General features: G+C 50.2%; 10 protein-coding genes across 10 annotated transcripts; 3 read left to right on the top strand and 7 right to left on the bottom strand.

Annotated features, from left to right (window-relative positions):
- Positions 1-253: 253 nt before the first annotated feature.
- Positions 254-1,436, top strand: cap2 (F-actin-capping protein subunit beta; the record flags this gene model as incomplete). Its single annotated transcript, XM_057260010.1, has 5 exons — positions 254-282; positions 450-829; positions 899-1,171; positions 1,242-1,289; positions 1,363-1,436. 5 exons carry the CDS (start codon positions 254-256, stop codon positions 1,434-1,436), a joined length of 804 nt encoding a protein of 267 aa, XP_057127842.1.
- A 307-nt stretch (positions 1,437-1,743) lies between these two features.
- On the bottom strand, positions 1,744-2,350 carry N7481_000790 (mediator of RNA polymerase II transcription subunit 11; the record flags this gene model as incomplete). The annotated part of the gene is made up of 2 exons (XM_057260009.1): positions 1,744-2,217; positions 2,276-2,350. 2 exons carry the CDS (start codon positions 2,348-2,350, stop codon positions 1,744-1,746), a joined length of 549 nt encoding a protein of 182 aa, XP_057127841.1.
- Positions 2,351-3,375: 1,025 nt separating this feature from the next.
- Positions 3,376-5,812, top strand: N7481_000789 (putative transcription initiation factor TFIID subunit; the record flags this gene model as incomplete). The annotated part of the gene is made up of 4 exons (XM_057260008.1): positions 3,376-3,597; positions 3,661-3,843; positions 3,904-4,718; positions 4,777-5,812. 4 exons carry the CDS (start codon positions 3,376-3,378, stop codon positions 5,810-5,812), a joined length of 2,256 nt encoding a protein of 751 aa, XP_057127840.1.
- Positions 5,813-6,330: 518 nt separating this feature from the next.
- On the bottom strand, positions 6,331-7,863 carry ppe1 (putative ribosomal protein/carboxylic ester hydrolase (Ppe1); the record flags this gene model as incomplete). The annotated part of the gene is made up of 5 exons (XM_057260007.1): positions 6,331-6,536; positions 6,610-6,863; positions 6,920-7,010; positions 7,070-7,602; positions 7,670-7,863. The coding sequence occupies 5 exons, from the start codon at positions 7,861-7,863 to the stop codon at positions 6,331-6,333; spliced, it is 1,278 nt and encodes a 425-aa protein (XP_057127839.1).
- A 401-nt stretch (positions 7,864-8,264) lies between these two features.
- Positions 8,265-9,044, bottom strand: N7481_000787 (ankyrin repeat domain-containing protein; the record flags this gene model as incomplete). The annotated part of the gene is made up of 1 exon (XM_057260006.1): positions 8,265-9,044. One exon carries the CDS (start codon positions 9,042-9,044, stop codon positions 8,265-8,267), a length of 780 nt encoding a protein of 259 aa, XP_057127838.1.
- A 1,139-nt stretch (positions 9,045-10,183) lies between these two features.
- N7481_000786 (uncharacterized protein) lies at positions 10,184-10,477 on the bottom strand (the record flags this gene model as incomplete). Its single annotated transcript, XM_057260005.1, has 1 exon — positions 10,184-10,477. The coding sequence occupies one exon, from the start codon at positions 10,475-10,477 to the stop codon at positions 10,184-10,186; it is 294 nt and encodes a 97-aa protein (XP_057127837.1).
- A 479-nt stretch (positions 10,478-10,956) lies between these two features.
- N7481_000785 (DUF2417 domain-containing alpha/beta hydrolase) lies at positions 10,957-12,607 on the top strand (the record flags this gene model as incomplete). Its single annotated transcript, XM_057260004.1, has 2 exons — positions 10,957-11,130; positions 11,180-12,607. The coding sequence occupies 2 exons, from the start codon at positions 10,957-10,959 to the stop codon at positions 12,605-12,607; spliced, it is 1,602 nt and encodes a 533-aa protein (XP_057127836.1).
- Positions 12,608-13,443: 836 nt separating this feature from the next.
- npl4 (nuclear protein localization protein 4) lies at positions 13,444-15,656 on the bottom strand (the record flags this gene model as incomplete). The annotated part of the gene is made up of 4 exons (XM_057260003.1): positions 13,444-13,728; positions 13,811-15,275; positions 15,336-15,466; positions 15,558-15,656. The coding sequence occupies 4 exons, from the start codon at positions 15,654-15,656 to the stop codon at positions 13,444-13,446; spliced, it is 1,980 nt and encodes a 659-aa protein (XP_057127835.1).
- Positions 15,657-16,242: 586 nt separating this feature from the next.
- Positions 16,243-17,156, bottom strand: pst2 (putative NADH-quinone oxidoreductase Pst2; the record flags this gene model as incomplete). The annotated part of the gene is given in 4 exon segments (XM_057260002.1): positions 16,243-16,405; positions 16,421-16,915; positions 16,981-17,066; positions 17,130-17,156. The coding sequence occupies 4 exon segments, from the start codon at positions 17,154-17,156 to the stop codon at positions 16,243-16,245; spliced, it is 771 nt and encodes a 256-aa protein (XP_057127834.1).
- Positions 17,157-18,154: 998 nt separating this feature from the next.
- On the bottom strand, positions 18,155-18,922 carry yth1 (cleavage polyadenylation factor RNA-binding subunit YTH1; the record flags this gene model as incomplete). Its single annotated transcript, XM_057260001.1, has 1 exon — positions 18,155-18,922. One exon carries the CDS (start codon positions 18,920-18,922, stop codon positions 18,155-18,157), a length of 768 nt encoding a protein of 255 aa, XP_057127833.1.
- Positions 18,923-19,002: the final 80 nt, after the last annotated feature.

Here is a 19,002-nt window from a genome sequence, read left to right as displayed (position 1 = left end):
TATGGTTAAATGTACATATACATGTGTTGTGTTGATAGCAGATATTAATTAAACTGGGTCAATCGTCGAATTGACCCAAATTCTCACAGGTTCCCTTCTTATGATGCGTCGATGTTGTTTTGCCCTTGTAGTTGTAGATCGCCAATTTTGCCGCCACGCCCGAGAATCCCATGCGCACGCACCTCTAACCATCAACAACTTGCCCGGAGATCAGAACATACTCCAAAGTCCACAACCCCCCCTCTCCTCCACCATGGCCGATCAACAGTTTGACAGCGCGCTGTAAGTACTGTAAATAGACACACCCAACACAATTGCATACCTGGATTCATCTTCAATCCAGAACCGGGCCATCGACAATGCCAGGCCCGCCCGCAACCCCGCCCCATGTGCATGATGATGATGATGGAGAGACCACCAAGCTGACCTGACCATGCCCCTCCTCCCAGCGACCTCCTCCGACGCCTAAACCCGCGCGATACCAAGAAGAACCTTAACGCCATCAACTCCATTATCCCCGAGCTCCAAGAAGATCTCCTATCCTCCGTCGACCAGCCCCTGGAGGTTCGCCGCTGCCCGCAGACCAACCGGGACTACCTGCTCTGCGACTACAACCGTGACGGCGATAGCTACCGTTCACCATGGAGCAATGAGTTCGACCCCCCACTGGAGGATGGTACCGTTCCCAGTGAGAAGGTGCGCAAGCTCGAGGTTGCGGCGAACGAGGCCTTTGACGTTTACCGCGAGCTGTACTACGAGGGCGGAGTCGGAAGCGTCTACTTTTGGGATTTGGACGATGGATTCGCCGGCGTTGTTCTCCTGAAGAAGGGTAAGATAAAACTCTTTTCGAAGTGCGGCGGGAAATATGAACTCCGGCTGATGTTTCTTTTGGTTCCAGGTGTCACTCCAGGTTCCCAGAGCTCTGGCGAATGGGATAGCATTCACGTTTTCGAGGCGACTGACCGCGCCCGATCCTCCCACTACAAGCTTACCAGCACTGTTATCCTCCACCTCGCTAACCAGAGTGACGCTCTCGGTGACATGGACCTGAGCGGTAACATGACCCGCCAGATCGAGGCTGATCTCCCTGTCGAGCAAGGGGATGCGAGCCATATTGCGAATGTGGGTAGACTGGTGGAGGATATGGAATTAAAGATGCGCAACCTGCTACGTATGTACTCCGTAGCCCCATCGTCGAGAATGGAATTGGAAATGCTAACCGGTGTGTGTGATCTATACAGAGGAGGTTTACTTCGGCAAGGCCAAGGATGTTGTGGGTGAACTGCGCAGTAAGTGGCCTTTCTCTTTCTTTTGCGACGGTCTTTTATCACAGTATGACGAATATTGACAACTTCTTTCTAGGTCTGGCACCTCTATCCGAGACAAATCGGGACCGGGCAGCGCAGCTGGAGATGATCAAGTCCATGCAGAAATAGTTTTTTGATAGATTCAGCATTGTCAGGTTAGCGGCTCAGGAGCCCATGCTAGACTGTCTATTGTTGCGTTCTCTGCACAGCTTTAGCTTTATGAACATTGTGCGAATATTGTCCATACAATGGGACGTCTTGAAGATGAAGATGAAGTGATCATTGATGCTCATTGGATTGTTTCAGTGAGATAAGATGTAGTATATTGCCAGCCATGCTGGATTTGGGGGGTATCAAAAAGAACTTAAAAGAAATATCGTTTCGTCCGCTGCTCTCCCTCGAGAAACGCGCATAATTAACCTATCCCATCCGTCAATCAATCGACCTGCATTTTCTCCGAATCACCAGTAGACTGAGAGTCGTCCACCGACTTCTGATCCAAATCCGCCACAAATTCCCGAGCAGCCGCCCAGAGCTCTGCCTCTTTATCCTTGCCAACAGTGTCCTTCCGACTGTTCAACCAGCTAACATCCAGAGGATTGGAAGGTCCAGCCGCCGCTACGGGCCCAGTGCCAGGATTGGGACCACCAGCACCGCCGGTGGTTGTCGCATCCGTCCGTTGAGGGGTATCGGGACCCAAGACAGAAGCTTCTTCTAGCGCGTAGAGCTGTCTGCGTAGTCGTACATCTATGGAGGATAGCAGAGCGAAGTATTTGGAAGTGGCGTCTTTGAATTGTGTTTTGTGGGATTCGAGGGAGGCGGGTCCTGGTGAAGAGGGGTTTGAGTCGGGGGTTGCATTTGTGAGGGCCTGGATGGCTAGACCGGCGGAATTAATGAGTTGCGCGACATCCTGATGCTGGGTTAGTAAGGAAGATCGAAGATAGCACTATTTCTGGAGGTGTTCTTACCTTGTCGATGTCATTGAGTTGGCGAATTCGGTCCGCGGAGGTGAAGGTTTGCGGGGGAGGTAGTTCGTCTGCCATTATGTGGTATGTTGAAGGATTCCACAGCTAGGTGTGCTAGGTGTCGTCGACAGAGTTTATTAATTACCCTGAAAAGCTGCCCCGAGGTATCAAGAATGACGATCGCCAGAGCTCTGGAGGTTCAAGTTCCTTCTTCTTCTTCTCCGCCTGTTTGCTGCCGCGATCACGTGTAATCCCCGGAAAGGGCTGATTCAGCGGCCGCGCCAACTTCAACAGTATCAAATTCCATCGCAGCTCGCGATCTCCTATATTCGATTCCTCTCGACACCTTCTTGCGGTGATTGTATTTGGGTCAGCATATCGGCACCAGCGATCTTCGCCGAAGCAATTGCCATGTCTGCGCCCGGCGGTGCCCCCAGTCCCGCGCCGCGTAGCGGCAGCATGGGACCTGGCGCAAATGGAGGCAATATGCCTATGTCCCAGCAGCCTTTGTCTGGCACTCCGGTGCATCATGCGCCTACACCTGGCCCGCCTCCGCCGCAGAGTGGTGCGATGTCACAGCAAAATCTGAATCAAATCGTGAGTACTTCTTTTTACTCTTATCTTGAGCACCTTGTTTCACCCGCAATTCCCCTCCTGAGAAGCTCCGAGTTGGCTTGAAAGTTCGGCTTCTGTATCTTCACTTCCATCTTTGTTTCCATTGCAAGTATATTGTAACTTGAATCGGTCATGGTGTCCAATTGGCCATGTGTCCTTGCTGTGGGTATATTGTTTCTGCATTGCGTTTCCTTGAACATGAAATGTATGGCGATTGGCTTCATTGCGCGAAGTGTGTGTGTGAGAGAGAGAGCATCGGACAAAAGCCTCAATCATTCAAATTATGCTGCCATTTTTTGACTGAGATCGACTGCTTCGTTCCTTCACCACCAAGCGGGAATCATTCTGTTCCCGGCCTGCTCAGACGTCTACCCTCACTTTGCCATATCCCCAATTCACTACTTCACATCTACACCTCTCCAACCCTACATCCAACCCATTCTACCTTATCTCTGCTTCGAACCATCTTGATCTTCGGTCTACACACCATGTCTTCCGGAGGCGTCTCCCAGCCGAGTCGCCGAAAGCCGGCCAAGAAACGCTCGGATGGGCCTCGTCAGTCGATCAGGCTGAGGCCGCCAGCTCCTCCGGCTGGTTCTTCAGAAAGACCTGCCCAGGACCTGCCCACTGCACCTCCGCCTTCTAGGCAACAATTGGCACCCTCTCTGATTACTTCATACATGATTGATAAACCCGATGGACCTTCTATTGTCGGTCTTGTGCTTGTTTTTCGCTTTCAAAGATTCACAGTCTAACTCTCGAGGTGATCTTAGGTTATCGATTATCTGGCCAAAAAGGGCTACAGCCGAACGGAGGCCATGCTTCGCATGGAGTCTGCGAATCAAGAGATTGATGGCAGACCCTTGCCTCCACTTGGAGAAGATGCCCGGCCCAAGTTCAAGCAGGGGTTTGATCTGCTTAAAACATGGGTCGAGGAAAATCTAGACCTCTACAAGGTATGAACCAGACGACCCTGAAGCATTAGAAGTCCGTATTTTGTACTGATGATTCCTTAGCCCGAGTTGCGCCGCGTTCTGTGGCCTCTCTTCGTTTACTCATTCCTGAACATGGTTACCTCATTTTACCCTCAGGATGCGAAGCAGTTCTTTGAATCGAACAAGAACATGTTTCTTCCAGAACACACGGATGACATTCGTGTCTTCGAACCCATCAGTCTGCCGGAACACGTCCAAGATAATTCGACAGCGAAACTCTACCGCACCAACAAGTACCGCGTGGTCTTAAGTAACCCAGCTTACACTAACCTTCTTCAATTCTTGGAAAGCAAGGAGAAGGAGGGTGGCTCAGTGATGAATGCCATCCTGAGTAGCTACTGCGTTATTAAGACGATGGACCGCGCTGCTGACGATCGGTTCAGTTTTGCTGCCATGCTCGGCCAAATTGGAGCTGGCCAGAGCTTCCCTTCCGAAGATGAGGGTATTCCTGGCCATCACCCTGGCTCAGCTTATACAGGTGACAATCCAGCCATGGCCGGAACTCTCCCCAGGCTGAGACTGGGGAAAATGCCAATGGAGCAGACCATGGAAGAAGATGTTCGTGCAGAATTGGCCGACGAGGATGTCAAGATACCTCCTGCTGCTGGAAAAAACACTTTCACGCAGGAATTTGACCACATGATCAAGAAAGAGGAGGAAGAGGAAGCTCCTACGCGAGCTGATATTCCCTTCCCGCCCTCCACTGCCCGAGACGTAGCTATGGAGGTTATGAAGGTCAAAGAGAATCGGGATCGTTACAAACTGGACGGTCGTACTGGTGGCGTTGGGCCGGGTATCAGTGTGTGCATGTTCACTTTCCACAACACCTATGACGGGTTAGTCTTATGTGGCAGCTTCTTTTTCACAAATTAGATCTTACTGACACTCTCACAGTATCAACTGCATCGACTTCTCCGATGACAATATGCTTGTCGCAGCTGGATTCGCCCAGTCTTATATTCGCATTTGGAGTTTGGATGGCAAGAACATCCAAGCCGCATACCCGGAATTAGATGACATGCCCCCAGCCAACTCTCGACGACTCATTGGTCATTCAGGTCCAGTCTATGCCGTCGCTTTTGCTCCCTCTACCCCCAGGAATGAAGCTGCTGCCGGGGACGACTACGTGCCCACAAATGTTCGCTGGCTCCTGTCCTCTTCCGCGGACAAAACAGTCCGCTTGTGGTCCCTCGATACTTGGCAATGCATGGTCGTGTACAAGGGCCATGACCGTCCCGTTTGGGACATTCGCTGGGGACCCTTTGGTCATTATTTCGTGACCGCAGGCAACGATCGGACCGCCCGCCTCTGGGTCACCGATCACATACGCCAGCAGCGTATCTTTGCCGGCCACGACCAAGATGTCGATGTTGTCTGCTTCCACCCCAACTCCGCCTATGTATTCACCGCCAGCTCCGACCACACTGTCCGCATGTGGGCTGTCACAACCGGTAACGCTGTTCGCATGTTCACCGGCCACACCGGAAATATTACGTCGATGGAATGCAGCCGTGACGGAAAGTATCTCGCATCTGCCGATGACCAAGGATCAATTTTTCTATGGGATCTGGCACCAGGTCGCCTGCTGAAACGCATGCGCGGCCACGGAAAAGGCGGCATCTGGTCTATGAGTTGGAGCGTGGAGTCGAATGTTTTGGTCTCTGCCGGTGCCGATGGAACGGTCCGTGTATGGGATGTCGCCGCACCCCAAGATCCCGGACGCGTGATCGGAGAGGGAGGCGCTGGCACCAAGCTTGATGCCGGAAATGCCGCGGCCAGCGCGCCCGGCCAAAGCAAGAAGAAGAAGGGCAAAGATGTTGTGGTCACGCCAGATCAGATCAGCGCTTTCCCGACCAAAAAGAGTCCAGTGTACAAGGTCAAGTTCACTAATATGAACTTGGTTGTTGCCGGTGGGGCCTATCTTCCTTAAACGGCGGTGGTGCATTTTCCTGGTACTTCGGATGATCAGATTACTTATCATCAACGGCGCAAATACCCCTGGTTTTTCTTCGATCATTTTTTCTCTCTTACTCTATTCCAGAATCTCTTCGACGTCATTGTTCTCCGATGAAATTAAAATCTGATGGCGTTTGGGATCGGGATGCTGGTCCCCGGGGTTGAGGGGTGGTTGCATTCAACTTTTACTGTTGCTTTGTTTTGTTTTGAGGGATTAGATTTCCTCTGTTTCATGTCCCAAAGTATTCGTATCTCGGACCTTCCAAGGTTGTAGGCCGAGTTTTGTCTCGGCTTGATCAAATTTGATATGACGATAATGATCTTCTACTCCAAATTCCCGTAGGACTGGTTAGATACTTCCAAACCCGGAGTAGTTGATATACAAAACTATATTGATGTCTAATATGGCGATATATTGGTTTCACCTGACCACGGTTTATGATATGAATATTCTCACCATAGTTCACCTTTACCCAACAAGAGATGCAAACGTTATTTCAACACACCGTGCTTTTCAGATGTACCATCGCTCTTTTTCATAGCAGCGGCCGCCTGCATATCTGCCACCTTCGGAGGAAGCACCAGCGCACTACGATCATTCCGCTTATAAAAGTCCACCAACACTTGGGCCGTTTTGGCCGGTTGGTCTTCATGGAGGAAATGGCCTGCTTCAGGGAAGACCTGAAGTTGATATTTACCTATAGTTCCGCAAAACCAGTCCAATTAGCAAAAGTGGTTTTGGAACAGCGGAAATTAGTAAAGAAACTATACCTTGCATCTGTCCTATCATCAGTTCTTTATCCAATCGATCAGTTCCAGCTAGTAGTAACAGCTTGCCACCTCGCGAATCGAGGAACTTTCGGCTGAGACCGATGAACCAATTCTCCCAAAAGGGTTTTGTTGCGGAGAGGTTGGTGCGCCACACCCATGGGCGGGTGGAATCGGTAGGTTCGCTTTCTTCATATATCAAGGACGGAACTGATGCCCGCGCAGAGGCTGAATTGCGAATCATACGAGAACGGGTGCTAGAGAATTGATTAGTCCTGATGAGATAACCGACGAGAGTTAGATGACCGCATACTGCCATTCGATTCCCGATGCCAATGAGAGGAATCGGATTGGGCGCGTAGAGAGGTACATTTCCATACTTTGGAGGGCATCCAGGGCGGAACCTGTGAGTATGGTTAGAAATCAATCCTCAAGTTCGAGGTCAATTCAATGGTGGATTTACCCTCGACAACATCTAGAACAGCATAGGCAAGCACCTTGCCGCCTAGTTCGCCTTGCTTTGCTAGATCGGTGATAACCGCGCCCCCAAGACTATGACCCACTAGAACGATATCGGGCAGATTCTCCCAGCCCATCTTCGCTTGGGTCTGGCGAATGACGAATAGAAGGTCTCGGCTTAGAGTTTCAAGACTCAGATCGAGTTCAATCTCACTTTCTGATTCGGCGTGAGCTGCCGCTGCGAGAGACGGGGTTTCGGTCTCGAGGGGCTTTGAATGTGATGTCATCGTTGTTTGTCCGTGACCTCTCGCATCGAGGGAGAGAAATCCTGCCTTGGGGAGGATTTTCTGAATCTCGCTGGTGCAGGAGGCGAATGTCAATCCGGATGAGCCTGCACCATGGTGCAAGACAAAGAGAGGCCCTGACCCCGTTGGGGGTGTTAGGTAGACATGATGGGTGATGTGAATTTGGTCGAGCTGCTCGGGAAAGAACAGCTCCTGGGCGAAGAAGTCTGACCAAGTGGACGATTGGGAATGGCTGGAAGATGGTTAGTCTTTTAATATATTGTATATTTTAAATGTCTCTCGACTAGGCGGGGGCGGACAACCTTGAGCTGGTTCGGGCAAAGAGATGTCGCGTGGGCGATGGCATGAGGGTGCCCGTCGAGGAAACGGAGGATGCGGAAGAGGCATCCTCCTCTCGAATCCCTTCAGGGTTAGCTATTGTGTCGAACATTGGGGCCTCTGCAGGCAGCTTGGCCAATTTGGACTTGGCGAAGGATTTCTGGAACTCGCTCATGGGGTTGGCGTTGCGGTTGCGGGTGGGGACACGGCGGATCCGTTGATGGAGGGGCAAAGTGAAGGTCAAATCAATGTTGATGTCAAACGTCCGGGGGATCGGAGATCGTAAGTTCAAGTTGGCTCATTTGATTACTCGGTGTTCTCACCGCTAGCACTTCCTTGCCTCCCAAAGTGTTGGTATATAAAGGCAATTTGCAGTAACATGCGGACATTGCTGTGATTTGTTGTGGATGAAGACATCCTCCGCTGACTAAGAGGGACACAATGACATTGCCATTAGATCTCACAAGGTGCCCAGGTGTACAATACAATAATATCATTCGGAAAGTAGAGTTTAGCAAAATTGTAAAGGCTTGTGGGAGCTAGCCATTGGATATCCCCTTCGCCTAAAGACTGCTTTCAATCATGGGGCTGATTGGAAGTTAATTTATGAGAGGAATCTAAGCATTGAATGTCCAAATTGAAGCATTCCTGACAGATATCAAGATAACCGCAAAGACCGCACGTGTAAGTGGCACTCTTGGAGATTAGATTTCGCATGCACGCATTATAAGGCCTAAACTGGCCGGACTCAGTTTTGGGACATGCCTTGGTGGGGATAGTTTTCACAACATCATCGTAAGGTTCTTTAGCCCATTGATGAACCATTTTGATGATTCCATGGGTTTCGCTTCTTGCTGCCCACCAGGATAAAGTTCGACCCAAGCCATATTTGTGGTTGGCATCAATTTTCGGCAAAGTAATCAGACCTTTGACTATTTCTTCTTGCTCATTCATTACTGCCAAAAACAATGGGGTCCATAGATAGCAATCTGTGGCATCCACAGAAGCATCGTTAGAAATGAGCATATCCACCACTTCGATATGGCCTTGTCCAGCAGCATAGAAAAGTGGTGGCCGGCCGTATCTATCTCGAATCTCAGCGTTGTTGCTAGAGTATCGAGGAGGGGCATCATGACCATCATATGGCGTTGATAGAGGCAACATGTCAACATCTTTCGTGGCCGATTCTCTCTCCGTGCCTTCCTCAAGAAGCAACTTGATCACCTCAGCATGCCCCTTTACCGAAACATAGTGTAATGAAGTAATTCCAACTTTATCTTTGGCTGCAAGGTCCGCACCTCCCTCAAGAATCAGTCGGGTAACCTCGGTATGACCCCCATATGATGCAAAATACATTGGTGTAATTCCACTTTCTGAAGGAACTGCAAGATCTGCACCTTTATAGAGAAGCAATCTGGCGACCTCGGCATGTCCGCTTTCTGAAGTGTAGGACAATGCCGAATCTGTGGTTCATCGCGACAAACGATCAAGATTCGTGTGAGTGCCTGTGGTCACCTGTCTCAATGTCTCTAAGAGACGGGTGATGGAGTCACTAATATTGACTACTGAGTGAGCTTCACTTATGCAATCGCACTCATCTAGGCCATCCAAGATAAGTGTGCATCCAGAATTATTTGATACAGCTTCCTGTAGAAGCTTTACAACTTCTCCACGCGTTGCCCGTTCCCTTCGGGTAGTTTCCAATATATCGCGAATGGATTCGAATACCCCCGAGTGAGATATCAGCTGAGATAGCCAGGACCTTATAGCAATAAAAGGGTTCCGTGACTTTCAAAGCTGAACGAGAAGAAGAAGTGGGCGATTGGTATATCCATAGCAGATAGATGTTCAACTATCTTCGCACAGAGGATGGACTTGCCAATTCCTGCCGGGCCATTGATCTAGAGAAGCTTCGTGCGTCCTGATGGAAAATCGGGAGGCGACCAGTTGGTAGACCAAGAGCGATCTAAGATCCATCTACAAGAGCCTTTGACACTTCTTTCGACGTATAATTCGTAAAGATCATTCGCGGAGTGACCACCCAGCAGCCACGTTCTCAATTCGCGTATTGTCTCCTCTTGTATAATAATTAGTTGAATTGAATATAAAAGTTGACCAGAGGGACTCGCTTTCGATATCTTTTTCTATTCTTTCCACATTTTTGAATTTACCTAGCCAAAGCACTTGATCTAGATCGTCATATCAGTCCACTCTTCAATATGATAGTTACGATTCAGCGACGCTACGTACTGTCCTTTCCTTCTTTTGATCTAGCATCTTTTTCCGCATTTGTAGGGACCAAGCTATAAAGATCATCCACCAGCGTCGAAAGCTGCGTCACTTGTGTAATACTTCTTGCTTTTTTTTCTTAAGGCCCAGCTCAGCTTCTGTCGTTTCGATTTTTGAGAGTCGTTGGAAAGAGCATTTTTTCCGATTATTTGAATCTTACTGAATCTCTTTCCTGCCTCTAGTATGGATCCTTGAGAAAATCGATCTTATGAGTCGTTGCTGCAGATATTTTTGATGGCTAGAAGAAGTGTTTGAATATTTGATAGCGTTCGCAGATCATCAAGAAGCTTGTGATGGTAACTCGACAAGTGGCCGTGTTCGAACCCGGCGGCCTGACCCCATCTTTCTAGATGAATTTTGTGCGTTTCGAATTGGGCAACCAAGGAGCGCGACTCATTTCCAAAGTCTTTCCACGAGTCAATCTTGTCGACGAGTTCCAAGCGGGTGTTGAAAAGACCGGCTAGCCCTATTAGCCCAACCGCGAAACTGACTGGCTCCATGCTTGTGCCAAATATCGAATATCAAATAGTTTGATTGATGGAGAGAGAATTCAGGGATTGAAGACTTGGCTTGCGTGAGAATTGGCCTCAGATGACTGCGGGGTATCGTAAGGCCTGAAGAGGCTATGTTTCTAGTTGTGCTATTACATTCAACTGCCAAACTCTAGCTTCGGAAGAATTCAATCATATTGATAATATCACTGAATAGATACGAGTAGATATTCAACATGCCAACCTTCAGATACTTCAGTACTCGCTAAGTTGTAGTTAGTGTTACCATGGAGCTTGTACCATGGAACCAGGGTTGAGTGCATGACGTCACATCTTATCGCGCCGATCATCGTTCGTTCCTTGGAGGGTTCCGTGAATTTGTACGAGTGCAGCAGCAGGAATTACTTGATTCTTCTTTTTTTTCTCTCTCTTTTTCTCTGTTTATTCGTCTCATATTTCTCAAGTCATATCGCAATCTATCAACGAAAATGGTCTCCCTATTGGGTGCGAAGAGAGGTGACCCTGACCGATTACAGTCGCAGGAGCACGATGACAATGACGATGATGAACAAAACCAAACCCGCCACCAGGAACCAACCGAACAGACGCGCCTACTTCCACGGGGGGACAGTAATAATTTTTTGAGTCCAGATGATCCCGCAGTATGTACAGCTCTGCAGAAATGTTAGGAAGTGAAGCTAAGATTCCCAGGTCTCCCCCTACAACTTATGGAGCGTGCGCGCTTTGCGAGCCTTCTCCCTCCTCGCGCTTGGCATCAGCTTTATCTGGTGGACTTTCCTCCTGGTGTCGATATTCGTCAGTCCGCCGCTCATACACACTCGCGGATCAGGCTTCTTCGCATTCTCCTACACAACTCTCGCCGTTGGATACCTTGTGCTTGGCCTGCTGTTCTTCACGGTACCTTCTAAGCAAATGACGATATGGGGTCTTATCCTTTCCCTCCTTCTCTTGGTCAACATGACCATTATCGTTTCTGTCCCACATATCCGTCGAGAAGAAGGTGGGGTGGGAATCGCTTCCGTCGTTTGGGCTACGGTGATCTCTATGTATCAGGTTGTGCAGAACAGAACTGTTACAAGAGGCAAGCGCGAGGAAGAAGAACGATTGACTGGGCGTGAAGAGACACGGCGATCACTGCGAGAATGGCTCGCCGTGCTATGCGAAATGGTCTTCTTGGTCGTTATGGGTCTTGCCGTCGTTTTCTTCACCGCAACCCTGATTCTGCGTGCCCGGGATGCATCGCTAGTACCCCAAGGACAGCTTTATAGTGTTTACGGGGGCTTATACAAAGTTCACCTCAACTGTGTTGGTAATCGCACAGCTGAAGATTCAGATCAACCTACCATATTACTCGAGGGTGGTGGTGGTCCCGTCGAACATAGCCTGCAGCCGTTCATCGATGACGCGTACCAAAACGGCATCATCAATCGATATTGTTACTGGGACCGGCCGGGACTGGGATGGTCAGAGAATGCACCATCACCGCACTCCGCGGGAATGTCAGTGGATGTTCTGTCAGAGGCACTGGCTTTAGCCGATGAATCTGGACCCTGGGTCGTTGTTTCCGCTGGCGTCGGAAGCCTCTACTCTCGTCTCTTTGCCAGCCGACATTTGCTCGAGGTGAGCGGGATCTTCCTCATTGACCCGCTGCACGAGGCATACCTTGATTCTATCGGCCGACCAGGTCGGGGATTTGTCCTTTGGCTTCGTGGCATCATTTCCCCATTGGGACTTGATCGTCTTGCAGGTGCTATTATTCGCGGTCGTACCAGAGAGGACAGGGTCATTGGGAGATCTGCTTATCAAACTGGCAAGTTCATCAAAGCGAAGCTACAGGAAAATCTAGTTGCGGTCACCATGACTGCGGCTGAGGTTCAATCTGCTCGCCATATCCAGATGAGGGAGACTCCACTGGTTGTCGTCAGTTCGGGTCAGAAGGTGAAGAGGGATCCTCTTTGGGCTGAGCGTCAGGAGGACCTTTCCCACATAACCAATAAGCTTGTCTCTTGGGATGTGGTTCATGACGCACCTCATGAGGTGTGGAGTAGCGGCGAAGGCCGGCGAGTATTGGAGAAGCGCTTAAGAGAGCTTGTCGAAGCTAGTCGAGCACAGAAATGATCCCTTCCCTCTTCCCCGGTGTGGGTTTCTATTTGATGAGTTTGATGATTTGATTTATGATCCATGGAGTTCAGGGTCGACCTGATATACGAAGCGCACGATCAAAGCATGCCTTGAACTTCAAATACCATTTAGTTTTGTACGATTAATTTGACGTTGTTGGATATCCACTCTTTTAACACATAATTTCCATTGATCTGATATATGGTTTCAGTACTGTGCTATCCTCGACCTCGAGACTCGCCGTTGCATTGGCCCCCGAAGTCACAGGAAAGCTTGGAACCGTGACGTGAAGAGCTAGCTACTCGTACTCGTAGTACTGGTATTTATTATCCAAAACTACTCAGTACACCAAGGCGAGAGCATATTTTTCAGTGCAGTAGTAGTTTCCAAAGCTCATCATGTCCTAGTCGCCAATATTTGAATATTTCAACCTCATCTTTATGCCTAAAAAAATCATGTAACCCGCTTCCATTCATAATGCTGATTTAGTCATGCCCGGTTAAATCAGAAAAGCAAGTTCGCAAGTCTTCATCAAACCCCCCCAATGTCAATGCGAGAAATAGAAAGACCGCCAGCCCACCCCGTCTCCCATGATCCATAACACCCCATACTACCGATTGACTCCCAACGCCATCCATCGTAGGTCCATCCCGAGCTATAATAAAGAAAGAATCATGGCGGATTGCTCCTCAAATCGAATCGAACGGGTCTGTCTGCATTGAACAGTTCCCCAATGGGCGCGTGATAAAAATCGGCGGGGGGTATCGAAAAGGAAAAAAGAAATTGGCGTGTATTCGAAAGATCAACCGAGCGACGGACGGGGTAAAAGCCAGTCAATCTAGACTAGCTCCCTTAAACCTCTTAGCAAGCTGATCACTGTCGGACTTGGGAGACATAGAGCGCGGGGGATGGGGAGCGGGGGAGGGATACCGCCGCTTCCCGCTAGGGGAATCCGAACGAAAAGATTCGACCGCGGTGGGCCAGGGGCGCTTAGGGGGCCGCTCACCACTCTCCTGAAGGATCGTCATCAATGTTGCCCAGCCGGACGTATTCAACAGCTGCATTCCATCGGCCGCAGCGTGGGTTCTTGCGACTCGGCAAAGAAGGGCCTCCTCGTCCTATCATTTTGTTATGTTAATTGAGATACTGGCTTCAAGGCAGTGTTGATGGGAGGAAATGTTGAAAAAGTGCTCGACTAACCTTGCTAAAAGTCGAAAGTCCGTGCAAGAAGCAGAGGAGATGGAAATCGGAAACGCCCTCGATGGCCTTGTTGGGGTCGCTGGGCGACATGAGCTTCTGGGCGATGTGACGTAGTTCTTGACTCTCGCCGATGACCTCGCGGTTTTCGATGGGGAAACGACTATTGGTGAAAAGGGGTGATGACTCGGTGGGGAAACCGTGTGTAAGTGTGACAAGCAAGAAATCGACGGGGAAGCTCGGCTTGGCGTTTTCTTGTACGCTTGCGCCGTATTCATTGATGCGACGATAAAATACCTCTGGGATGTACCGTGTCTTGCTGCCTTCATCGTCATCCTCTTCTGATTGAACCAGCATAACGGAGGGCTCTGCGGATGGTTCGGTGATGTTGGCTCGAGTCATCTCCACCGCCGAAACTGTGGCCTGGTATGAGCTCACGGAAATGGCGCCTGTATCGTCGCCGCTGAGCACACATGTGACGAAGTCAGAACCAAATCGTCCTGTGCGGCTCCACTTGGTGGCCTTGGGGTTCTGAGCCTGTAAGCGTGAAGCAAACGCGATTTCCAGCGAAGATAGGTAGTAGGAATCAATGTGTCGTTTGCAAACCACGGACCCATCCCCTTGGCCTGCATCGAGGAGATCAGTGAAGATCACTCCGACTTTCTGTAAGCCACAGAGATGAGCGACTTCATCCACCTCTTTCTCGTTCTGCCATTCATGCAGTGTAACACCGTCCACCTCTCCGACCTGCGGAGGTTCGTAGATTGCCTGGACAACAGCCTTGACACCCAGGGGAACTTCGGTGTACTCCTCATAAGTTCCGTAAAGGAACCCCAAACGTTGAGCGCCGGATTTTCGCCAGAAGTCCAAGAGCGAGTTGATCAAGTCAGGAGAGGAAAATTCAACGTGGTCAACCATACGGTATTCTTGAGGTTGCAGACTAATTGCACTAGGCTGACATTTAGTGCAAATGCCCTCGGGCCATTGTGGGTGTCCGGACGGGCAATCACTGCGTACGCGGTAGAAAGGTTCGTTGAGTGGTGGCATAAAAGAGCTTCCGGCCTCTGGTTTGTTGGTGGCGGCATTGATCTTTCGCAAGTAGGAGTGGAATGAAAGATGCTTGATCTTTTTTTCGGCCATATACTTCTTGTCGTAAGGTTCCAGCGGCATGCAATAGTCGCACATGCCCCGAGGTCCATGTCTGCACATCTTCTGGTCTTGGGTGCGTTTAATCTTGCCATCCCTCTTATCCAAAAGATCATCTAGCGACGACTGTTTGACCACATCCCATGGGTTCTTAATATTTGTTGTAGGAGAGGTTGGTTGCGGGCGAATTGGGATAGTCTGTTCTTTGGGAACGGCGGAACCGTTTAATCGACGCTCGCCGGTAGGAGGTGTGATTCCGTTGGACGGGCCATTCTGGTGAGCAGTACGCTCGTGGTACCCGATGAAGAGCTTATCTCCATGTCTTGTTCATGCTGGTCAGTTACGTCTGGTAGGATTCCAGTTCCCACTCTGGTGTACATACTTTAGGCCAACTTGACTAATCGCGACCCCCTTCAAAGCCTCGAGCTCTCGTTCTTCTCCACCGGTTCCTATCGGCTTGTTCGACAGAGTGATGGAAGTTGGCTCGGCGTTTGAGGGCAAATGTTCAATAATCTACACGACTCTCGCATTAGCCTTCAGATCCCCCGATTTGAGGTCGTCTTGAAATAGCGTATTTCACAGATCAGTCATTTGTTTTCTTTACCTTTTCTTGGAGCGAAGGGAATGAGTCCTCCGGATTGACGGTGAATCGAAACTGACCGTTCCGACTCTCAAAGCGCAGGAGAATCGGTCGTGACGCCATGGCGGGCACTATCGGGGACAAGAATCCGACGAAGATATAGGGGATGAATTATTTGAAGGTGTAGATCAACGATTACCAGCAACTAATGGCGCAAGGAAAGAGAGTGGAGAGCAGAGGTGTGGTGAAGCTGGCGGCGTCGGAGCTTCCTGCGAGGCACGTCACAGGCGGGCGGGCGGTATGGTAAAGCAATGACAATACGCTTCAGCAGAATTAAACCCTCCATAGTGTGTTTTATTAGTAATATGGTTACCATTCGCAGCACCTTATAGAACCCAGTCGAAGGGAGGGTCGTCTTTGTCTACAACTAATATCTTTAGTCTTCAATTGTTCAAATACAGACGAAAGCTAGCAAAAGGATTATAATGTCATACAATGCATTTGGTTTACGAGAGAATTTGGGACTTTGTTAGACGAGAAAAAAGTTTATATTCTTCATCTATTAAGATTTCATTTAAGTAGATCCTCTAAGAGGATAATCATGAACCCATATCAATCATGAAATATCTAAACGCCGCGAGAACGCCGCAGGAATCCGCAAGGAAAAGAAACAGGTAAAAGGAAAGCCGAGCCGAGCCGAATACTCCCATCACTGGATGGTACACTTCTTGGGCAAACCACACGGTCCTTCACTGTCCTTCTCTTTCTTGGATTTCTGGCCAGCCTCCTGTTGCTGAGCGGGCTGTTGCGATTTCTGTGTCGGAGCAGCTGCGCCAGAAGCAGGAGCCGAGTCCTCGGGCTTCGACTCGGAACTACCATGCAGTCACTGGGGGTTGACCTTGGCGACGGCCTCGTAGAAGGCCTTGCCCTGAGCCTCAGCGATCTCGAGCTCGAGAGCGGTGGGCTGACGGGAACCATCGGCACCAGCGAAGGTACCGGCACCCCAGGGGCTTCCACCGTGGACCTCGCTGAGGTTGGACAGCTGGGAGAAGGTGGTCTTGTAGCCCAGAGGGACGTAGAGGAAGCCGTGGTGAGTAAGGGTGCTCATGGCAGAAATGGCAGTGGACTCCTGGCCACCACCGGGAGTACCGGTCGAGATGAAGAGACCGGCATACTTGCCCCAGTAGCCACCGGAGGCCCAGATACCACCGGTCTTGTCCCAGAAGGTCTTCCATTGGGCGGGGAAGTTGCCGTAGCGAGTGGGGATACCGAAGAGGACGGCATCGTACTGCAGGAGGTCATTGGGCTCCGCGATGGGGTAGCTACTCTTGGCCGGGGCGTGCATCTTGGTCAGGACATCCTCGGAAAGGGTCTCAGCAATCCTGCAAGGGGGGTAGAAGGTCAATTGCTGCGTCATTGCGGATATACTCAATGAGGGGAAGCATACTGGAAGATGTCGACTTTGCCGCCAGCGGACTCAATGCCCTTCTTCTCGGCCTCGGCCAGCTGGACGATGTGGCCATAGAGGGAGTACTGTGGGGAGGGCAAGTTAGCTCAATGGGAGCTTCAAGAAGAAAGCAGTGGGACGAGACATACAAAGACAATAGCAACCTTGGGAGCCATGATGAATAGAGTTGAAGAATGGAGGAGATGAAGATAATAAAAAAAGACCAAATGCTACGACGGCGGGGAGGGGGAGTTAAATAGGGAACCCCGCCAGAAGAGAACAACCGGGGGGAACACAACCTCCCACTGGCACACGCCATCTTCACGCCAGAAAAGATTAGTTATGGCTTTCAAAGCTTCACCAAAGCAGCATCAGTAATCGATGACAGAGGTCAATGCATCTTATGATTGGCCCTTCGGAAATGCTGGTCTCCACCCGGATTTACACGGATTCGTAACACTAGACTAGTAAAACAGCTTTGTCGAGTCTGACCGATCTCTGACAAATGGGACCCTGATTGCCAAGCTAAAGGCGCGCGCCTACAATGAACGGCGCAATTTTTAGTCTCGAGTCAGCGAGATGAGAGGAGGAAGCAGAGCCAGAGAGAAGCTCAACTTTCGCAATTAGTTGCCCCAATGTCGTATACAAAAAAAAAACCATGATGTCATGACTTCATGGGGCATAGCTCGAGTCGTACGACTCAACCATTGGAATCGAGAGATGAATACCACATCTAGATCTCATCTAACAACCTGGCACGTACCAGAGTACCAGATTGTGGCATGCAGGGACCGGCCAATTGGCTTCGGTGGGGCAACTCTGGCTGCTTACTGTGGGCAATAGTTATGTACTACTGTACTGTCTACCCTAGTGTGTGTTGCTCCAATTTTAGAAGTCGACCGGACCACCGCTTAAGTAAAGATAGAGTATGTTGTGTGTGTTTCGTGTGTTGGTAGAGAGGTACATGTACATGGACATGTAGATCCTCGTAAAATAAGTCATATGGATATATGGATATGGGTATCTCGAGGCCCGTCGAATCGTACTCGATGGACCGACAGAAACAGAATAATAAAGAGAAAACAAAAGCAAAACATAGCTTGAGACCCAAAATAGGAAACACCTCTGGCACCGTTCCAAAATGCATGGCTGCAGAAAATGTGGCTTCACCGACTTATCCCCTTCCTCGTCCACGATACCGGCCCCGCATGTACCCCCCACCACCACGGCCTCGTTCACTCCGCCATTCACGCTCCCGCTCCTTTTCGCGCTCTTGCTCCTCCCGAATCAACGCCCGCTCATGTTCCAACTCCTCCTCCGTCTTCTCCGTCTTCATCGTCGGCCGCGGGAGGTTCTCCGTCCACCGAGGATGCGCGTTGGCGCACGCCTTGCCTTCCGGGCAGAACCCGGCTAGGTAGAACATGCAGAGTCGGCGCCGGACGTGTCGTTTCGCGCAAAGGGGGCCCAACTCGCAGAAGCCCCGATCGTAGTGCTCACACGGTGGAAGGCGGGCCTCCTCGCGCACATGCTGGTAGAGACAGTCGTCGCCGTTGGGACAGTATCCGGATCGTGAGAAGGATTGACACTCCGGCATGCGACGAAGGTTGTACTCGTGCAGATACTCGCACTTCACGCCCTTCTTACATAGCCCCTTCAGGAAATGTTTGCAGACTAGCGAGCCATGTGTGGTGGATGGAGCAAGTCCGGAGGCAGTCGTTGTAGAGGTCGTCACTCGTGAAGGAGTCGGGTGCCGATCAGGACATGCCGGTCCGAGGGGGCAATGGCCTTCACTATAGGCCTTGCAAACGGGGACATCGCTGGCGAGACCGAAGCCAAAGCTCTTGCGGAGGAAGGGGGAGAAGGTGAATTCATTGTAGCTTGGGTCGCGCGTTGGCTCAGCTGAAAGAATCTGCGCCGCTGTACTTTGGACGTCTGCTGACATGATGTGATGTGATGTAATGTGATCGTAATTCCAACTCAAAAGAGCTGCAGAGCTGGAGGTTGTTTGCGGGGATTCAAAGA

This window comes from Penicillium waksmanii (assembly GCF_028829765.1).
Source record: "Penicillium waksmanii strain IBT 27052 chromosome Unknown utg000001l:1.0-4852451.0:1.0-4856178.0, whole genome shotgun sequence".
In the NCBI taxonomy this organism is placed as follows: domain Eukaryota; kingdom Fungi; phylum Ascomycota; class Eurotiomycetes; order Eurotiales; family Aspergillaceae; genus Penicillium; species Penicillium waksmanii.
The sequence above is the reverse complement of the archived record's forward strand: the minus strand, read 5'-3'. Positions and strand labels throughout refer to the sequence as shown.